The sequence below is a fragment of the Drosophila virilis genome, chromosome 2 (genome assembly GCF_030788295.1).
Source record: "Drosophila virilis strain 15010-1051.87 chromosome 2, Dvir_AGI_RSII-ME, whole genome shotgun sequence".
Classification (NCBI taxonomy): domain Eukaryota; kingdom Metazoa; phylum Arthropoda; class Insecta; order Diptera; family Drosophilidae; genus Drosophila; species Drosophila virilis.
Window position 1 is genome coordinate 29,585,850 of NC_091544.1, and position 16,861 is coordinate 29,602,710.

Consider the following 16,861-nt stretch of genomic DNA (forward strand, 5'->3'; position numbering starts at 1 on the left):
TCCAGCTGGTGATTATATTCTATCGACATTATTTTTGTATATTACTCTATATTATGACATACAGCTCAATAAACTTTTATTTAAAGCCACAAGAACATTGCCTTACAAAAGTTGCAACCAACCAACCAACATAAGCTTGTACAGATAATAAAGCTAACATCCAAATTAAGGAATACCTCTAGTAAAGCAATATCGCATAACAAATATCGATAGGACTCATATCTCACTCACAAGAATTCATCGACATACCAGCGCTCATTATTCTTATCGGCTGCAAAAGTGCTGGTCGCCATTATCGATTTGTGGCAAAAAGAAAAAAATAGAGAATTAAAGATTGCGTTACAGCGTTACGCACCGGTTAAAGAGCGCATTAAACGCGACGTTAAATCGAATTGTGCAGTAGCTGCAACTGATGAATAGTTTTGTGTGGCACCAGCTAGTCGTGTTTTTTTCGTTTAATATTTGCCACAACAACTAATCAATATCAATACGTCTCCCAGCCTCTGAGGTGTGCCTGTGTGTGTGCGTGTACTGGCCTGTGTCACAGTGTGTGTGTGTGCTTTTTGGTCCATTCTTTGCAGCACATAATCAAATTAGATTGGAAATATAACTAGTGTAAATTAAGTGAAAACTACAACAACAAAAACAGCTTCATCATGACTATGGCTGGTCAAACAATCAACGACAGGCTGTTGGCTGCCCGTCACAGCCTTGCTGGCCAAGGACTGGCCAAATCTGTGTGCAAGGCCACAACTGAAGAATGCATTGGGCCGAAGAAGAAGCATTTGGATTGTAAGTGCTATGCAAAACGAAGAAAAACCACATAAACTATGACTAAATATGCTAACAAGAGCGAACAACGTTTGGAAATTAACGGTTAACTGGCGCAGTTTTGCTTGGTATATGCATGAACAAATTTGTCGTCTTGTCAAATATTTTGCCATTCATTGAATTACACAGAGAAGCACTTTGCCCTCTTCCCCCCTGCTTGGCGGTAGTTTTTTTTTATTGTTCATTTTTGTGTGATTTTTAACGTAACATACGTATAATATATGTGCGTGTGTGTGTGAGCGTGTTTGTCTTAGGGCCCAGGGCTGGGTTTTCTTCTTTTATCATGCCTGTGTCGCTATTCCAATTACTGTAAACTTTTATCATTTTGTGCATGTGTAACTGTGCTTAGTAACTCATAGCAGTAAAAAAAAAAAAACAGCAGACGCTCCGCTCTCCGCATTTACGCCCACTCGATATATATATAGTTTTTGCAATGCACCTGCTGCCTCGCCTCAGCTGCTGTTTGTGGTCTTTCCTTTTGGCTGCTTCGTCATTCGCTCTCAATGCTGTAGGCCTCTCTTTCTAATGTTACGTCACTTTCTCACGGCTGCACGTGTGTAAGATTTACAATGACAGTATGCCTGTGTGTGTGTGTGTGTGTGTGTGTGTGTGTGTGTGTGTGTGTGTGTGTAACAGCATTTGATATTATTTTTGTTGTTGTTAAGCTATGTGCCGTTTCAACGGTGTCATTGCCTTTTAAATTTATGCACAAGTTGGATACAACAACAACAACAACAACAATAAAGGCTACAACAAAAATTAGGCTCGTCTATGTTTTATATTGAATTTCTGATTGGCTAAGCAACGTGATCTTTTGTGCGTCTTCTTATTGGATTTTGACATTTTTGCTGTTGCTGCCGTTGTCAGTGTTTGCTTTGACCTGTTTCTTATTTGAGTTTGCCGCTTTGGCACGTTTGCAACTTATGCGCGAAATGACTCATGAGAAATTTTTGTTAATATCTTGTACCGTACATAAAGCATAATTTACACACATGCATTCATTGGTATGCATATGTATTTGTATGGGAATTACTTGAATCAGTCCCATATTGAGCATAGATTTACTAGTATGCGATTATAATTGTGTGTATGTGTGAGTTTGTTGTTGCCATCATGATAATAAAAATAAACCAAGTTAAAGCTTGCGGTCATTACATATGTACATATGCGTCAAGTGTGCCCGCATCATGCTTCAGTTGCAAACAAAAGAGTGGCCACATTGACCCCACCAGAATTTTTGCCCTCGAAGCGAAGTTTGCAGATCCCTAACAAAATTTTATGGGAAGCTTCTTGTTCTTAAGGATTTACCATTTTGATGGCTGGGTTCAGATCTCTATGATCACTGATTCTGATTATTGATCAGCATACTTTTCTTATTTTAAAATAAACAATTCACTACGCAAGTCCGAAGTTTGTAATTAAAACTAAAGTCAATCAAAAGTTGGTCATTAAAAACGAACATAAGCTACAATTTAGAAATTGAGAAAGAAACATAAAAAAAAAACAAAACCTGTTCTCAGATTACATTTTGCCATATCAGGTAGAATACGATTCATTTCTCTTCTTTACCTTTTCAACCGTTTTCATTTGCCAATAACTAAATAAACTAAAACTGTGAAGGAAACCAGTTGGAAATTCGTAGAAACGGAGAACATCAAACAAGGGTTTCGCAGGTAATTGGGTTCTGAAAAAATGCCTAGCACGATTTCCTGTGGAATTCCAATTAATGTAAATTAAATGGTGAATAAAATAACCTCTAGCAGTAACATGCACTAAAGCGTTAATAAAAATATGTTATGAAATTTTGGTATATAAATAAAGTGGACACAAAATATTTGTGGAAATTAGGAAATTATTTTCCATGGACAAAAAGCCAATCAATTGGATTTGGGTCAATGAGTCATCTCTCAAATTTGTATACCCTGTAGCATCTCAAGCTCCTAAAGAGTATTTACAAACACTCGAATATATCGTTTACTTTTACATAGAATTTAGGCTATTGTATAATTATTTATTTAGCTAGGCTAATAAAAAGTTGTAATTATCTATTATAGAGTAGATATATAATAAAAAAATAGAGTAAATTGTAATAATTTCTGTGGAAAATCAATCGCAACTTGTCTTCAAGCGTTAATTAAACGAGTAAATATTGATATTACCATATGGTTTAATATATTTCAATTAATGCACACACATGCGCACGTATATCAATTATTGAATTGAATGAATCATATTGTGTGTGTGGCGTGTGTGTGTGTGTAAGCAATCAGTGAGTGCATTGCGAGTCGGTCTCAAAGCAGCTGCTTGGGCCATCTGTAAACAAACGCCCCTCTTTAAATGTCGATAACAAGCGGTCGGAAACAAAATGATGATACTTATATAATATCCATTATATATAGTATATTGCCATATATTGTATTTAGCTTATGCATTTCATTTCAATATGTCGCCCCAGACATAAAAGCTTATCACAATTTAAATGCACTGCGAGTCTCTAGGGGCGACATTAAATGTCATATGTGCAGAACATAAGAACGATAAGAACAACAATGAACAATAGGCCGTATAAGTCGGCTACAAGATGATAACACCATATGGATTAAAGTACAGTGAAAGTTCTTTTTAACGGTCGCCCACAAACGACAAGCAAGATGTTCGCTGGGAGAAAGGAAAATGTGCTTAAGCCAGGCAAATATTTGAAATTAAAAAGTTGATATCGATAGCAACTGCGCATTTCGGATGTTTTCAGAGTATGCGCGTCCCTCGGCGCAAGATCAGAAATTTTGAAAAAAGAGTACCAAAAACTATATTTTATGAAAATTGTTCACCTAAAGTAGTTAGGCGAATTGAATTATCTGTTACTTATTTGAATATACTTATTTTCTTTTGCTTCTCTTGCAGATCTGGTGCACTGCACAAACGAACCGAATGTCTCGATACCCCATTTGGCCAATTTACTTATCGAACGCTCACAGAACGCCAACTGGGTGGTCGTCTATAAATCGCTGATAACTACACATCATTTGATGGCATACGGCAATGAGGTTTGTATGCCCCCCAGAACAAAATAACACCTTAAATGTCTCCCCCCCCCCTTTTCTCTCTCTCTCTTTCTCTCTGTTTGAGCAGGGGGTGTATCGCGCTTAAAACTTTTACTTTTATTCATTTCACTTTTCGTTTGCGCCAGCCGTAATTGTGGGGCGTTGCTTTTATACTATAAAAAGGTCACGTTCGTTGTCGCTTTGTTTATTTTATTTTTTTTTATTTTGTTTTATTTCATTTATTTTTTGTTAGATTTGCTCATTTTTTGAACTTGCGTGCAGTTTAGTTCTTTATGTTATCTTTTTTTATTTTTATATTTTGGTTGAGTGTTGCCTGGTTTCCTCTTCTACCCATTTTTTTTGGCGACGAAATTGCAAAGCTTTCTTTGTTTCCGATTGCGGCATGGTTTTAAATTGGGACCCCTCCCAGCAGCTTTTCTCGAGTGCCTTTGAAAGCGTACATGATTTCAGTCGGCGCTTAGCGACTTGTGTGCTTTGTGTATTCAATATGATTCCCATAACATTTTAAAAAGGAACGTAATCTTTCCATATTTATATAAAACATTCTCTCAAAACCTCAAACTGAGATTACTCTGTCAAAACTTAATTGGTGCTTAATGGATTTTTTTTTTGATGATTTGAGCTCTGGACGCAGATTTTGCATCTCAAAATGATGTATATTTCATTCATTCATATTAATAAATTTTTAAAATTGGTTTCTATTCGGAATTTTCAAAATATGTGCAAAACGCGCAACGTAAATAAATTCTACATTGATCTCATAACCTTGTCATAATTCTAGCAAATATTTATAAATAATACTATATTGTAAACGGTAAAAACAAAGCATCTTGAATATACATTTTTTCCTTAATTTGTATATATTATTAATACAAGCTATAATTGAAATTTTGTTGTTAATCAGTATAAACTTGTTTTGCTCTCTTTTTGCAGCGTTTTATGCAATATCTCGCATCAAGCAACTCAACATTCAATCTCAGCTCCTTTCTGGACAAAGGAACTGTGCAAGGTATAACCGAATGAATTTCACAAACAAAAAACAAACCAAAAAAGAAGAGCCTTTAAGGGACACACAAATAATCATCCGTGATTTGATGCTTTCTAACATTTACTCATGCTATCAACAAACAAAACAATATTTAACTACTTAACTATATTTGAAATTGAATATTACATGGCTTACCATATCTTTTTTCTCTTCTCTTTCTATTTTCACTCATTTTATTCGAATAATCACATGTGAATGCTGCGAATTGCGTTTGGCTTATTCATTTGTGTATTCGTTCTAATGATAACATTTCAATAATATATTGTGCCTCAAATTTAAACTAAATTGCGCTGCTTACACATACACAAACGCAAACACACACAAACACATAAAATAAATCTAATTATTAATAACTTTGAAATTCATTCCTAATACATATATAAAAAAAACATATAAATAATATATGCAAATGCGAATTATGAACCTATACTGCAGATGGTGGCATGGGCATTCCGGGTGGCAGAATGGGTGAGTATTTGTTTCAAAAACAGAATTTTCCTTACGGTTAATGGGTCACCAACAACAACAACAACAACAAAAACAACAACAAACACATATTGTACACTAACTTTTGTGGCCTTGGCTGTAAACTAAAACCAAAAACCATTTCCTCCAGATACAACAAGAAAATTTGACTAACTAATTTAATTTAACCAACATATCCCTAGACCTATATTTGGCCCTCGAAATTGACTGTCCGACTGGCGTATATTAAATGTGTCTTATTTAATTCCCGATAATCTGCCTAATAATACCCTATAATTATAATGTACAATAGGTTATGATATGTCGCCGTTTATAAGACGCTATGCCAAGTATTTGAATGAGAAATCGCTCTCCTATCGCGCCATGGCTTTCGATTTTTGCAAAGTGAAGCGCGGGTAAGTTGGAAAGCTATATTTATATTACGATTACCATTAAATGATGGATTTGTATATATTGTGGTCTTTAGTAAAGAGGAGGGCTCGTTGCGTAATATGAACGCGGAGAAACTCTTGAAGACTTTGCCAGTTTTGCAGGCACAATTGGATGGGCTACTGGAGTTTGATTGCCAGTCCAATGATTTGACTAATGGTATGTATAATCTACTATATCCTGACATTTATTCCTGAATTCTTAATCCACCTTCAACAGGTGTCATCAATATGAGCTTCATGCTGCTGTTTCGTGACTTGATTCGTCTGTTTGCCTGCTATAATGATGGCATTATCAATTTACTGGAGAAATACTTCGATATGAACAAGAAGCATGCACGCGATGCTCTAGATTTATATAAAAAGTTTTTGGTGCGCATGGATCGTGTCGGGGAATTCCTGAAGGTTGCTGAGGTATGTACATATAATAAATAATCATCATAAATATATTGAAAATAAACAATTATTTTAATTGCAGAACGTGGGCATTGACAAGGGCGATATACCCGACTTGACAAAGGCGCCCAGCTCTTTGCTGGACGCTTTGGAGCAGCATTTGGCTACGTTAGAGGGACGCAAGGTCTCCGCAGCCAATACGCCTACACAATCATCGAGGTGTGTTGCGGTTTTTAGTTATTTATTTATTTATTATAAGTTTCTTACTTTATTAACTGTTTAGTTTAGCTTTTCATTTTGTATACTCTCGCAGAGGGATTTGTAAGCTTGTTGCGTAATGCAGTAGGATAGATTATTTAAAGTTGATTTGTATGTATAGACGAGACGATTTAGTTCGAGTCGGTTTGCTAGACTTTTCGGTCTTTGGCATTCCGAATATGTATTTACTGCTTCTGTTTGATTAATTTATTTTTTCTTTTACTCCTTTTGTCTCTCTATGATTTTGCATTTGATTTTGTCACATGCTTTTGGTTGCATTTGATTTGTTGGCGCAGCTATCAACGCACGAATGTTAAATCCGCTGTCTCTGCACTCTCTTCAACTAGTTCGGCATTTGGAACTGCAGCCGCATCCAGTAAATTTGATACCAGCAACGGCATTGATGAGCAGCTAAAGGCACAGGTGCTCGCCGAAGAGGAGGCGGCCATGAATCAGTACAAGGTGAGTGCGAATGCCAAATGCATTTTATTGATTTCAATTGATGGTGATCTAAACAATCTATTTTGTTGCATTCTTCCCCGTTTTTCCCAATCCCACGCCCAACATCAGTCCAAGGTATCGTCGCCCACCAGTAGCGGTGCTGCTGGCGCTAGCGCTGCACTAACAAATCCATTCCTATCGTCACCGCCAGCCTCACAGGCTGGTCAGCCGATAGTTGATCTGTTTGGTGCCGCGTCGGCACAGCCCGCTGCTGCTGCAGCAGGTGCGCCACAGGCGCATGCCACAAAGGCATCCGATGATTTGCTGCAGTTGGGCAATCCGTTCGCTGACATGTTTGAGGCCAGTGGCAATAGTGGCGGCAATGCGGCAACTGCCGCCGGAGCAACAGGTGCTGCACTAAATGCCAGTAATTTATGGATGCATAATAACGGTAGCATGCTATGATTTTCTTATGATTTAATTAATTAATATTTTCAATTGAGATTAGTTCGTTACGTGCTTTCCAGTTAGTTGTTTAAGTGTTGGTTTTTATTGTATAAGTCTATATCTATATGTATATTTGTATTACCCATGTTGTGTCTTGTAGCTGTCTCAGACCCAGAAATTTATATATCCAAAAGGCGCGCACTCCGTCCAATCTATTTCTCTCTGGCCGTCTTTAAGCACAATCTTTTGATGCACATATATTTCCCCCATCATAAATAACATAAAATCTTAATTATATTTATTTTGTATATTATGTATTTCATATTATTTTGTAAGTTTTTATTTATTCATTTTTCAATTTCTTCTCTAATGTATTGTTGCTCTTCATTTTCATCACTGGTTTTCTTTCTCCACACCAACGAAAAAAAAAAAAAAATACCAAAACAACCTACAACAACTAAAACAACAACAACAACTGCAACGCTAAACATGACTCGATACATCGCACACACAAACACACATGAAAATCCAATCAACAACCTCCCTAAAAAAAACACCATAAAATAGGTTTCAATGGCTCTACAGTTTCCTCCGCTGCTGCTACAAATGCATTCGTTTCCGATAGTAATTTTACGTCCGTTTTTGGTAATACGGAACCAGCAGGTAAGTGTTCCAAAAATGAAAAAAAAAAAAAACCATTCAAAACATAAAACAATTAAATAACATTCAGATAATTTTTCTCATTAATACATTAACAATTGTAATGCAACTTAATGTTTGTAAAACAAAGTTCTAATTTTTGGGGATGGGCTAAAGTTTCGTTTTTATATTCATATATATGGCGCGGTGCTCTTAACTTGCACTTTTTAACGAACTTAAATGTAATTTTCTTCGATATTCTATAATATACATATATATATATATATATATTAATTGCTAATAAGTTTGGCATGTTGTACTAACTAACTATATAATAAACACAGTCTACAGTTTTTCTTTTATATTGTACACAATGTGAGCAGAAACCCCATAAAGGCTAGACAACAAACCCATATATCAAACCTAGTCTTAAGCTTCCAGACACATGATACTTTTGATGTATGCGTGAAACTCAATTCTACACATTTTTCAACTCAATTTTTGAATTTTGTGCGTACGATTTAATTTAGTTAAAATTATAATTTAATTCATTTTCTTTATGGCTACCCCCAATAAAATCCTTGCAAATATATTTGTGTTGAATGACACACGACGTCGTCGTCAGCCGTATTGCCAAATCCCTTTTTTGATGATATACAACCCAGTGTTCATTATATGGAGCCACATCAGCCGCAACAACAACAAGCCGCCTTTTTTTATATGCAACAACAGCAACAGCTCCAAGAGCAGCAACAATACCAACAACAACAACAACACCAGCAAGAGCTGGCCTTATTATCAACTTCCACGATGCCACAATTCTCCACAGGTGAACTTTCGAGACCAAAATGTAACACAAAGAACGCAGAACCCAATTTTACGTTGCGTGCTTTGTTTTTGTACAAAGTTTCAATTGTCAATATTGGCCTCATTTGATTGTGCTTTTAGTGCTGCTGACACAAACTTACACAAACACACGTCCAGTTCCACAGTTCAAGACACCCAACGAACCATCTACAGATCGCATAATCTGTACAAAAGTCTGTCTTCACTTCATTTATTGAGTCTTGCACAAATGCATTTCAAACCAAGTATTTCCGAATGTTGTAAATGGAAGAAATTTTCAACTCATTTTAGAATGAACAGAAGCATTTGCTACACTCAGGCAATTTTTATTATTTGCTTTATATTCGGAAGTTAATTCAGTTAACCTGATGTAATTTTGATAAACTTTCAAATATTTAAGCTACATTTGCTTAACAAGTCAACAACTTTCAAAGTCAACAAACTACTTGCAAGTAGTTATTATTTCTAAATGCATACATTTCATTTGTGCAAAACAACATGCTATTTCTGAATGCATTCATTTGATTTATTCAAAATTACTTGGTATTTCTGAATGCATTCATTTGTTCAATCAAAGCTTTATTGGCATTTGAAATGTATTTGTAAAAGACTCAACATAAGTGCTTGAGTATATCACTAGTGAAATATCCTTAAAAGCTTAAGTATTCATATAAATCTCGTATTCGATTATTTTGTGTAAATTTTGATTTATTGTCAGTTTATTTCCGTTTTGCTTATGTAAATATTATTAATATTATTATGAATATTTATTTTATTTATCAATATCATTTAAATGTTAAAAAAAATTGCGTGATTGTGTCTTGATTGTGTTGTTCGGTGTAAGTTGAATTTAGTTTAAAAATTTGAAAAGAAAAGGAAGAAGCTCAAAGGTAACAATATCAAAGAACTATTCAAAAGAGAAATATAAACTGAAATGCTAAAAAACATATTATGGGCTTTGTTTAGATCCTGACCGACGTCTGTTATAGTAAAAATATCGTGAAGCACTTTGTCTTGGTATAAGAGTAAAAGTTGTGTTAATATCTTAAAGAAGTCTGTGGATAGTCTGGGTTTTGTAAATGTTTTTAGTCTAGTAAAATGTGATTTCAAGGCTTAAATCTAAGTCTTTTAACTCTTTCGCTTCTAATTAAAGTATATAATCAATTGATATTTGCACCTGTATATTATATTACCTGCTTTATAACCTGCTTTACTAATTATATACATATTTATTAACAATTCCCACTATCGCATAAATCTTTCTGTAATATGCCATTTATATTAAATTGAAAACAATTAACAATTTTTAAATTAAACATTGATAACGCACTTAACATAATACAGAAAAAAAGAAGTATTCACAACATTTATTTTGTCAATATATTTTTTCTCTTTTCTCCTTTTTATGTTCTTTGTACGTAACATAAAAAACAAAACGAAAAAAAAAATATTGTTTCATGTTTACAATATGTTAATGTTGGTGGCACAAATCCATTAAAAATTCAATTTTTCTTATACATATTGCTATGTATGTGTGTTCGCAATAAAAAAAAAAAAAAAACAAACAAACAATAAATATATAAACTATTGCAAAAACGGGCAAAATTTTAAAAACGGAAAAACAAATCGCAAAACTCATTAAATTTTCTTGTGGGCTTGCATTTATCATATGCTCTATCCATATAAAAATCCACAACTGTGTATGTCTCTTTGTGTAAATGTCTGCCTCAAACGGTGCACTGGCTATATCTCACAACAACAACAACAACATCAACAAAAAATATCATATACACACATATATGTATGTGTGACAACACGATAAAAAAGGCTTCGATGCTTTGGGCGATGTTCTAAAACCGGCCACAGCCAACAGCAACAACAGCAATCAAATAAATGTTGTCACCGCAGGTGCTGCGTATCAGGGCTACAATAGCAGCAATCCAGCCCTGACACTGCAACAACAACAACAGCAGAGCACACAGCAACAACTGTTACAACAACAACAACAACAGCAGCAACAACAACAACAACCAGCTGGCACTGGCAAGATAATAACCGGCGATCTGGATAGTTCACTAATGTCATTAGTTGATAATTTAAATATAAATAAAACGGCAAGTGCAAAGTGAGTAAAATCGTCAAGAAACCCAACCAACAAATAATGTGTGTGTATGTGTGTGTGTGCGTTTGTTTGTGTTTGTATGTGACAAAAGTCTGAGAAACTCATCACGATATCATCTCAAGACACTTTTCATTAAACAAAGCTCAAAAAATCAGTCTTTTTTAAGTCTTCAAGAAGTTTATATTTTTTTTTACAAAGACGAATAACTTAAGACCCAAAAAACAAATACAATAATACAACGCAAATAACGCGTGTCTTTTATCATCAAAGGATGAATATTAAATTGATTAAATTTATAGTAGTTGACTCACCTTGAATTTCAAATAGAGCAAAATACGTGAATATAAGTATATTGTTGATAGGCTGTAGAGTTTATAGCCTTGAGTATGTTTGCCTATTTTAGATGTTTGAGTATAGTGAATATTTAAGCATACAAGAACCTACTTCTCGACCGATCCTGTCAGCTATATGTTGCAAAGTTTCAATCGATCGTTTCGGACGCTTTAATAGTAAGCAGATTAGTTCGAATAGAAATGCTGACAAATGGTCAGAAGGACTGATAACAACTGGACTGTTGTGGGAGATGTCTCCCTCTAAGCATTATACATTTCGTGACAAAATAATAATACCTTCTACAAGGGCAGATGAGACGTCGAGTACTTTACATAGAATTCACACACAACTTTTGACTTGAAATCATGACAAGGGAAAATAGTTGGAATATTTGTTAATTTTCTAACTGGAATTGCCCATATTCGCGCGTAACCCTAACCACCATCCATATCCATAACCATATTTATTCATGTTCCATTCGTGTACATAACCAATTCCCGTCCCATAGTCCATTTGGTTTCGATTAATTCGAAAATTCCTTTAGAAACGTAACTAGAAAATCGAATTCAAAAACAAACAGTTTCATTGATTTCGTCTCTCTATATACCATTACTCTCTTACAACATTATATCTCATAGACCCGTGCAATGGAATTCACCCAAAAATACAGCGAAACCAGGTGCTAATTGGACACCACAACCAATGGCGGCTACAACTGGTGCTGGCTATCGTCCAATGGTGAGTTTTGACCACAACTAACTCTCTACTCTTTCTCTCTTTCTCTCGCTTTCTCTCTCAACTCAAACGTAACTCCACTAAATACAACAAGAACAACAACAACATCAATTGTATGAGACAATAAACTAAACTGCAGATTTATGAGGGTTATAAAACGATATATACATAGATAGAGTATTTGTGCCCTAAAAGTAAAAAATAATGTTAGAATTCTCGAGACAATTGCACATAGCAGCATATCAGCATATCTTATCCAGATAAGATTCATAAGATTGTGTCAAACAACAGTTTAGGCTCACAAGCCATAACACATACGAGTTCTCTTATCGTTATTGTTATAATTTTATTTAATTTATTTTTCTGTTATATTTATTTATCATTTATGAACATGATATTTTTTTTCGAATTGCACCTAGCATTTACCTAACAATTACAGCTACTTGGTTTATTTATTTATTGTCTTGATCTGTATGGACATTATTCTGACTTGCGCCTAAGATTAACCTCAAATAAATTTATCTAGATGTTGTGGACATTTTTTATCTTTATACATATGTATATACATATCAGCTTGAATTGGTATAAAGCGAACTAGGAGTAAAACCAAGTTGTTGCAAGTTGTAAGTTTATTTAACGTTCCTTTCTTTTCTCTCTCTATTATAATGCATATATGATACATTGGTTAAGGTCTCTCATTTAAACACTGCATCACAAACCACACAGCGACAACAATAACTACACCTAGCACTAGGGCTAACTGTTCTGGCACACCTTTTAAGTGTAGGTACTGATTAAAAAAAAAGCAAAAACAAAACAAGCGGCTACTTGATTCAGCTATCCTATACATGCAGGCCAATTATTCACAAATTCCGTATAATACTCGTACACGTGCATAAACATAATTGTATTTATCCCGTTTTCCCTTTATTTTCTTCTTTATTTTGGTATTAATAAAACATTATATATATATACATACATATATATAAACTATCACTTTCTTTTCTTTATTTTATGTTGCTTTATATATTTCAACTATCCAACGCATACCGCAATATTGAAACATATCAAAAATAACAAAAATAAAATTACAATAATAATATAATAAAATTACACCACCTAAAAATTTGACAAAAACTCACGATGCGCCTGTGTTAATGCTGTCTGTATGTTTGTGTTATATATATATATATATATATTCGATATATACACACACACACTAAATGTATATTTATATATATATATATATATATATATATATATATGCATTCACACACATATATATATATTTATGTATAAATATGTATATAAAGGCACATGGCATGACCGTAAGTCCTGCGCCAATCACAATCAATCATCCGTATATACATGCTAGTTATCCTGTAATGCCAAATTATATGCAGGTAAGAAAAAGAATGATACAAACGAACAAAACAAAACAAAAACAAATGTATCAAACAGAAAAACAACAAATCCAACGTATTACAAAAACAAAACAAACTTTGATAAAAACATAATCAAATATAAAATAAATGTTTGTACTTAATGTGTTCTATGAGTTGCTATTATTTATTTTCAGTTTATTTTAACGTTATATATATACTTTATTTTTGATTATGTTTGTGTTATATATATATTTTTTATTTTAATTTTGATTTTTGCCTACTACTTCACTATCACTATCGAGTCTACTTACGCTGACTTCTGCCTATGCACTGAGCTTTAAGAACGGCTGCTCCGTGCTCTATTTTTCCGGTTATGGTACCCACTTATATAACTACCTGCCCTTTCTATAGGCATCTCCCTCTCTCTCTCTCACTCTCTCTCTCTTTCTCTCTTGGCCAATCAGTTGAGAAAATATAAATTTTATTATTTTCGTATACACACATTTTTGAAAATTTACGATTTTTAATTTCTATTAGGTGTTGAAGTTTTGAATTTTTAGTATTATATATTGTAGCGAGTTTTTTCACTGAGATTTTAATTTTCCTTATTTTTACAATGTTGAAATCGTATACCTATGTAGAGCTCACTAACCCAGCCTGTCTGAAGTTAAAAAAAAAACCGATTATATATTACACATATATGTCTACATATATGTATGTTTGTAGCTCACGGCGGCCAATCTCTGAAAGCCAACTACTTGTTAACCCACATCTCTCTCTATCTCTCTCTCTATCCCCCCGATCTGATGTAGCCCTTTGGCATATGTTTTGAGTCGTTCAATTAAACCTCCAACTCCTGCATGATTTGGAATTTTGGATATGAATATAAAATAAAAAAAAAAGACGTATTATTTTGAAATATACTAATTCTATATTTTAATTATTATAGGGCATGCCGGTGATGGGTCAGCAGCCGAATATGCTGGCACAGGCAGCCCCTTTGACTGGGGGGCAACCGACGATGATGGGCGCGCCGCACAGTAATGCTGCGGGGCCAACGACGGGCATTATGCAACCCACGCAGACGACACAGAATGGAGGCAATAAAAATGTTCCACTCGATCCTTTTGGGGCGTTATAAGGCGCCATCGCAACACGCACTCACACAAACACGCGCACACACACACATACACACACACACACATACACACACACTCACATACACACATGTTAAGCGCTATAACCTCATAGACCAGCAAACATTACAAAATCACACACACACACACACACACACACACACACACACACACACACACACACACACACAGACATAATATAATATATATAAATATATATTTGCAGATATTATAGAAAAAATGAAATTCACGAAAAAACTAAGAAATTATATATGTTTACAATATGCTTCATACGAAAAGGAAATGTTAAGAATTCTATAATAATGTTGAGCAAAAACACACACACATTTATATATAAATATATAAATGAAATTGCTATATACATATACGTATATATATACATATATATTTATATTATTACTACAAAATATAAAATGAGTTTGACTATATGTATACATCTATTTATGTAAGTGTATGCAAATATTTCCATATTTAGCTAAAGTGAAACAAAACAACAACAAATTATTAAAAAAAAAGGAGCAAATAGCCTATGTGAAATATACCTACGTATATGTATGTACATCCTTCATAATAAGTGTAAGCAAAAACCTGTAGTTGTGTCCTACGCCAATCACTAAACCTAAAGGTAAACAAAAAAAAAAAAACACGTTTAATGGAATCTGTTAAATACTGAAAATATTGTACACTGTCAGAAATGATATATAAATATTGAAATCAAGTCTTTTATAGACGCCATAAAGCTATAAACTATGTTATAATTATGCTTAAGTGAGAGCAAATCTGATAAATGTGTTAGCGCCTCGTAACATTTTGCAATACTTTGATCCGTCTGCAAACAAAAAACAAAAAAGAAACTTAACTATTTTTCTATTGTTATGTGTAGTCTATTCTATTTTATTTTCACACACGATTTTGTTTATTGTTAAAAATTCTTGTTGATTTCAAGGCAGTATAAAATATGCAAAAAATAAGAAATAACTCGTATTTGTAAAGCATTCCAAGCTAGTTTCAATTTGGTCCCAAATTCAATTTATAAATGTTAAGTATTATTTCAATTTGTGAGGAGTTGCATTATTACATTCGTATATTTAAAACGAATAGAAATCAACTATTCATATATTTATGTGTGTATATGTATTATGTTATAAGGCATGCGTTGTATTAGCCATTTATTTAATTGTTTGCTGCACTATTATTTAAAAAAGAAACACTAAATCAAATCCAATATAGATGTAGTGCAAATATATCTATATATAGTTGATTTATAAATTGTGTAAATAACACAGGGGCAGCAATATGCTGAACTATGTTTAAATAAATTTCGCATACAATTCACGTTGTAACAGATTTGTTTTTAATATAATTTTATTAAGCATAATGGGTCCGTAAAACTGAATCCATCTATCTTGATATAGATAATTCATTTCGTTATAGTTGGCTAGCAAAATCATAAAGCAGAATTATTTATTGTTAAAACAAGTTTTTTTTTTATTGGTTTTGATTTTGCCAATATAAATCAAATGTTCTCACTTAAGCCTTAAAATTTTATATAAAATTTCCTCATAAAAGGTTTCTGCAACATACCAATAAACTATCTTTTATGAGTCTATCGAAAAATTGTGTTTATTTTTAAAATTTCCACTTTGCGAATTTGTGATTATTTTTAAGATATTGAAAACAAATATGTACCTAAACTATATTTTAATAATTTGTGCTATGCCTAAAGGTAGACAACACTTTTAAATAAACAGCGGGGCGCCGTAGAGTAGGAAACTCTCTCACATATATACACATAAATGCAATAATTTAGAGGCAACAATCAGGCATGGAATTTTCATGAAAGCTATAGCTACAAAAAATCCGAATAAATCGATATAAATCTAGCTAAATTTTACACGAACTATAACAAAACGACAAACTTAAAAAAGGTGTTTTATGACAATATTTCTACGCTGCTGTTCGAGCTATACCTTACTCAAAGGAAAATCTTACTCTAGGTCTATAAGATACCAAATTAAAAAAAAACTGACGTTCTTACGAGTACTATCTACATGAACAAAGCATGTACTATCTGGATAAAACTAAGAATTCCCAAAGAAATGTTGGTGTTTTCAATAAACACAGGAATTAGCTCGCAAGCCTAAAGAAAGGTAAAGATATAACTTAAATATTTACATTAAAAAGCACATGCAATTCCCAATAAAAGCTTAGCGTGTTAGCTATTCTCGTACATACATACATACATAA

General features: G+C 33.6%; 1 protein-coding gene across 15 annotated transcripts; it reads left to right on the plus strand.

The window, feature by feature from the left end:
• Positions 1-259: 259 nt before the first annotated feature.
• On the plus strand, positions 260-15,957 carry lap (phosphatidylinositol-binding clathrin assembly protein lap). Of its 15 annotated transcripts, none has more exons than XM_015170646.3 (16): positions 260-792; positions 3,733-3,875; positions 4,827-4,902; positions 5,377-5,409; positions 5,720-5,822; positions 5,894-6,015; positions 6,076-6,269; positions 6,334-6,470; positions 6,857-6,971; positions 7,080-7,401; positions 7,965-8,060; positions 8,662-8,865; positions 10,710-11,007; positions 11,976-12,075; positions 13,386-13,475; positions 14,407-15,957. In XM_015170646.3, the coding sequence occupies exons 1-16, from the start codon at positions 657-659 to the stop codon at positions 14,596-14,598; spliced, it is 2,361 nt and encodes a 786-aa protein (XP_015026132.1). In that variant the 5' UTR covers positions 260-656; the 3' UTR covers positions 14,599-15,957. The 15 variants fall into 15 exon arrangements, with proteins under 15 accessions (XP_015026132.1, XP_015026122.1, XP_015026128.1 ...); XM_015170636.3 differs by having other exon boundaries at positions 7,080-7,359; XM_015170641.3 differs by having other exon boundaries at positions 261-792; positions 6,806-6,971.
• Positions 15,958-16,861: the final 904 nt, after the last annotated feature.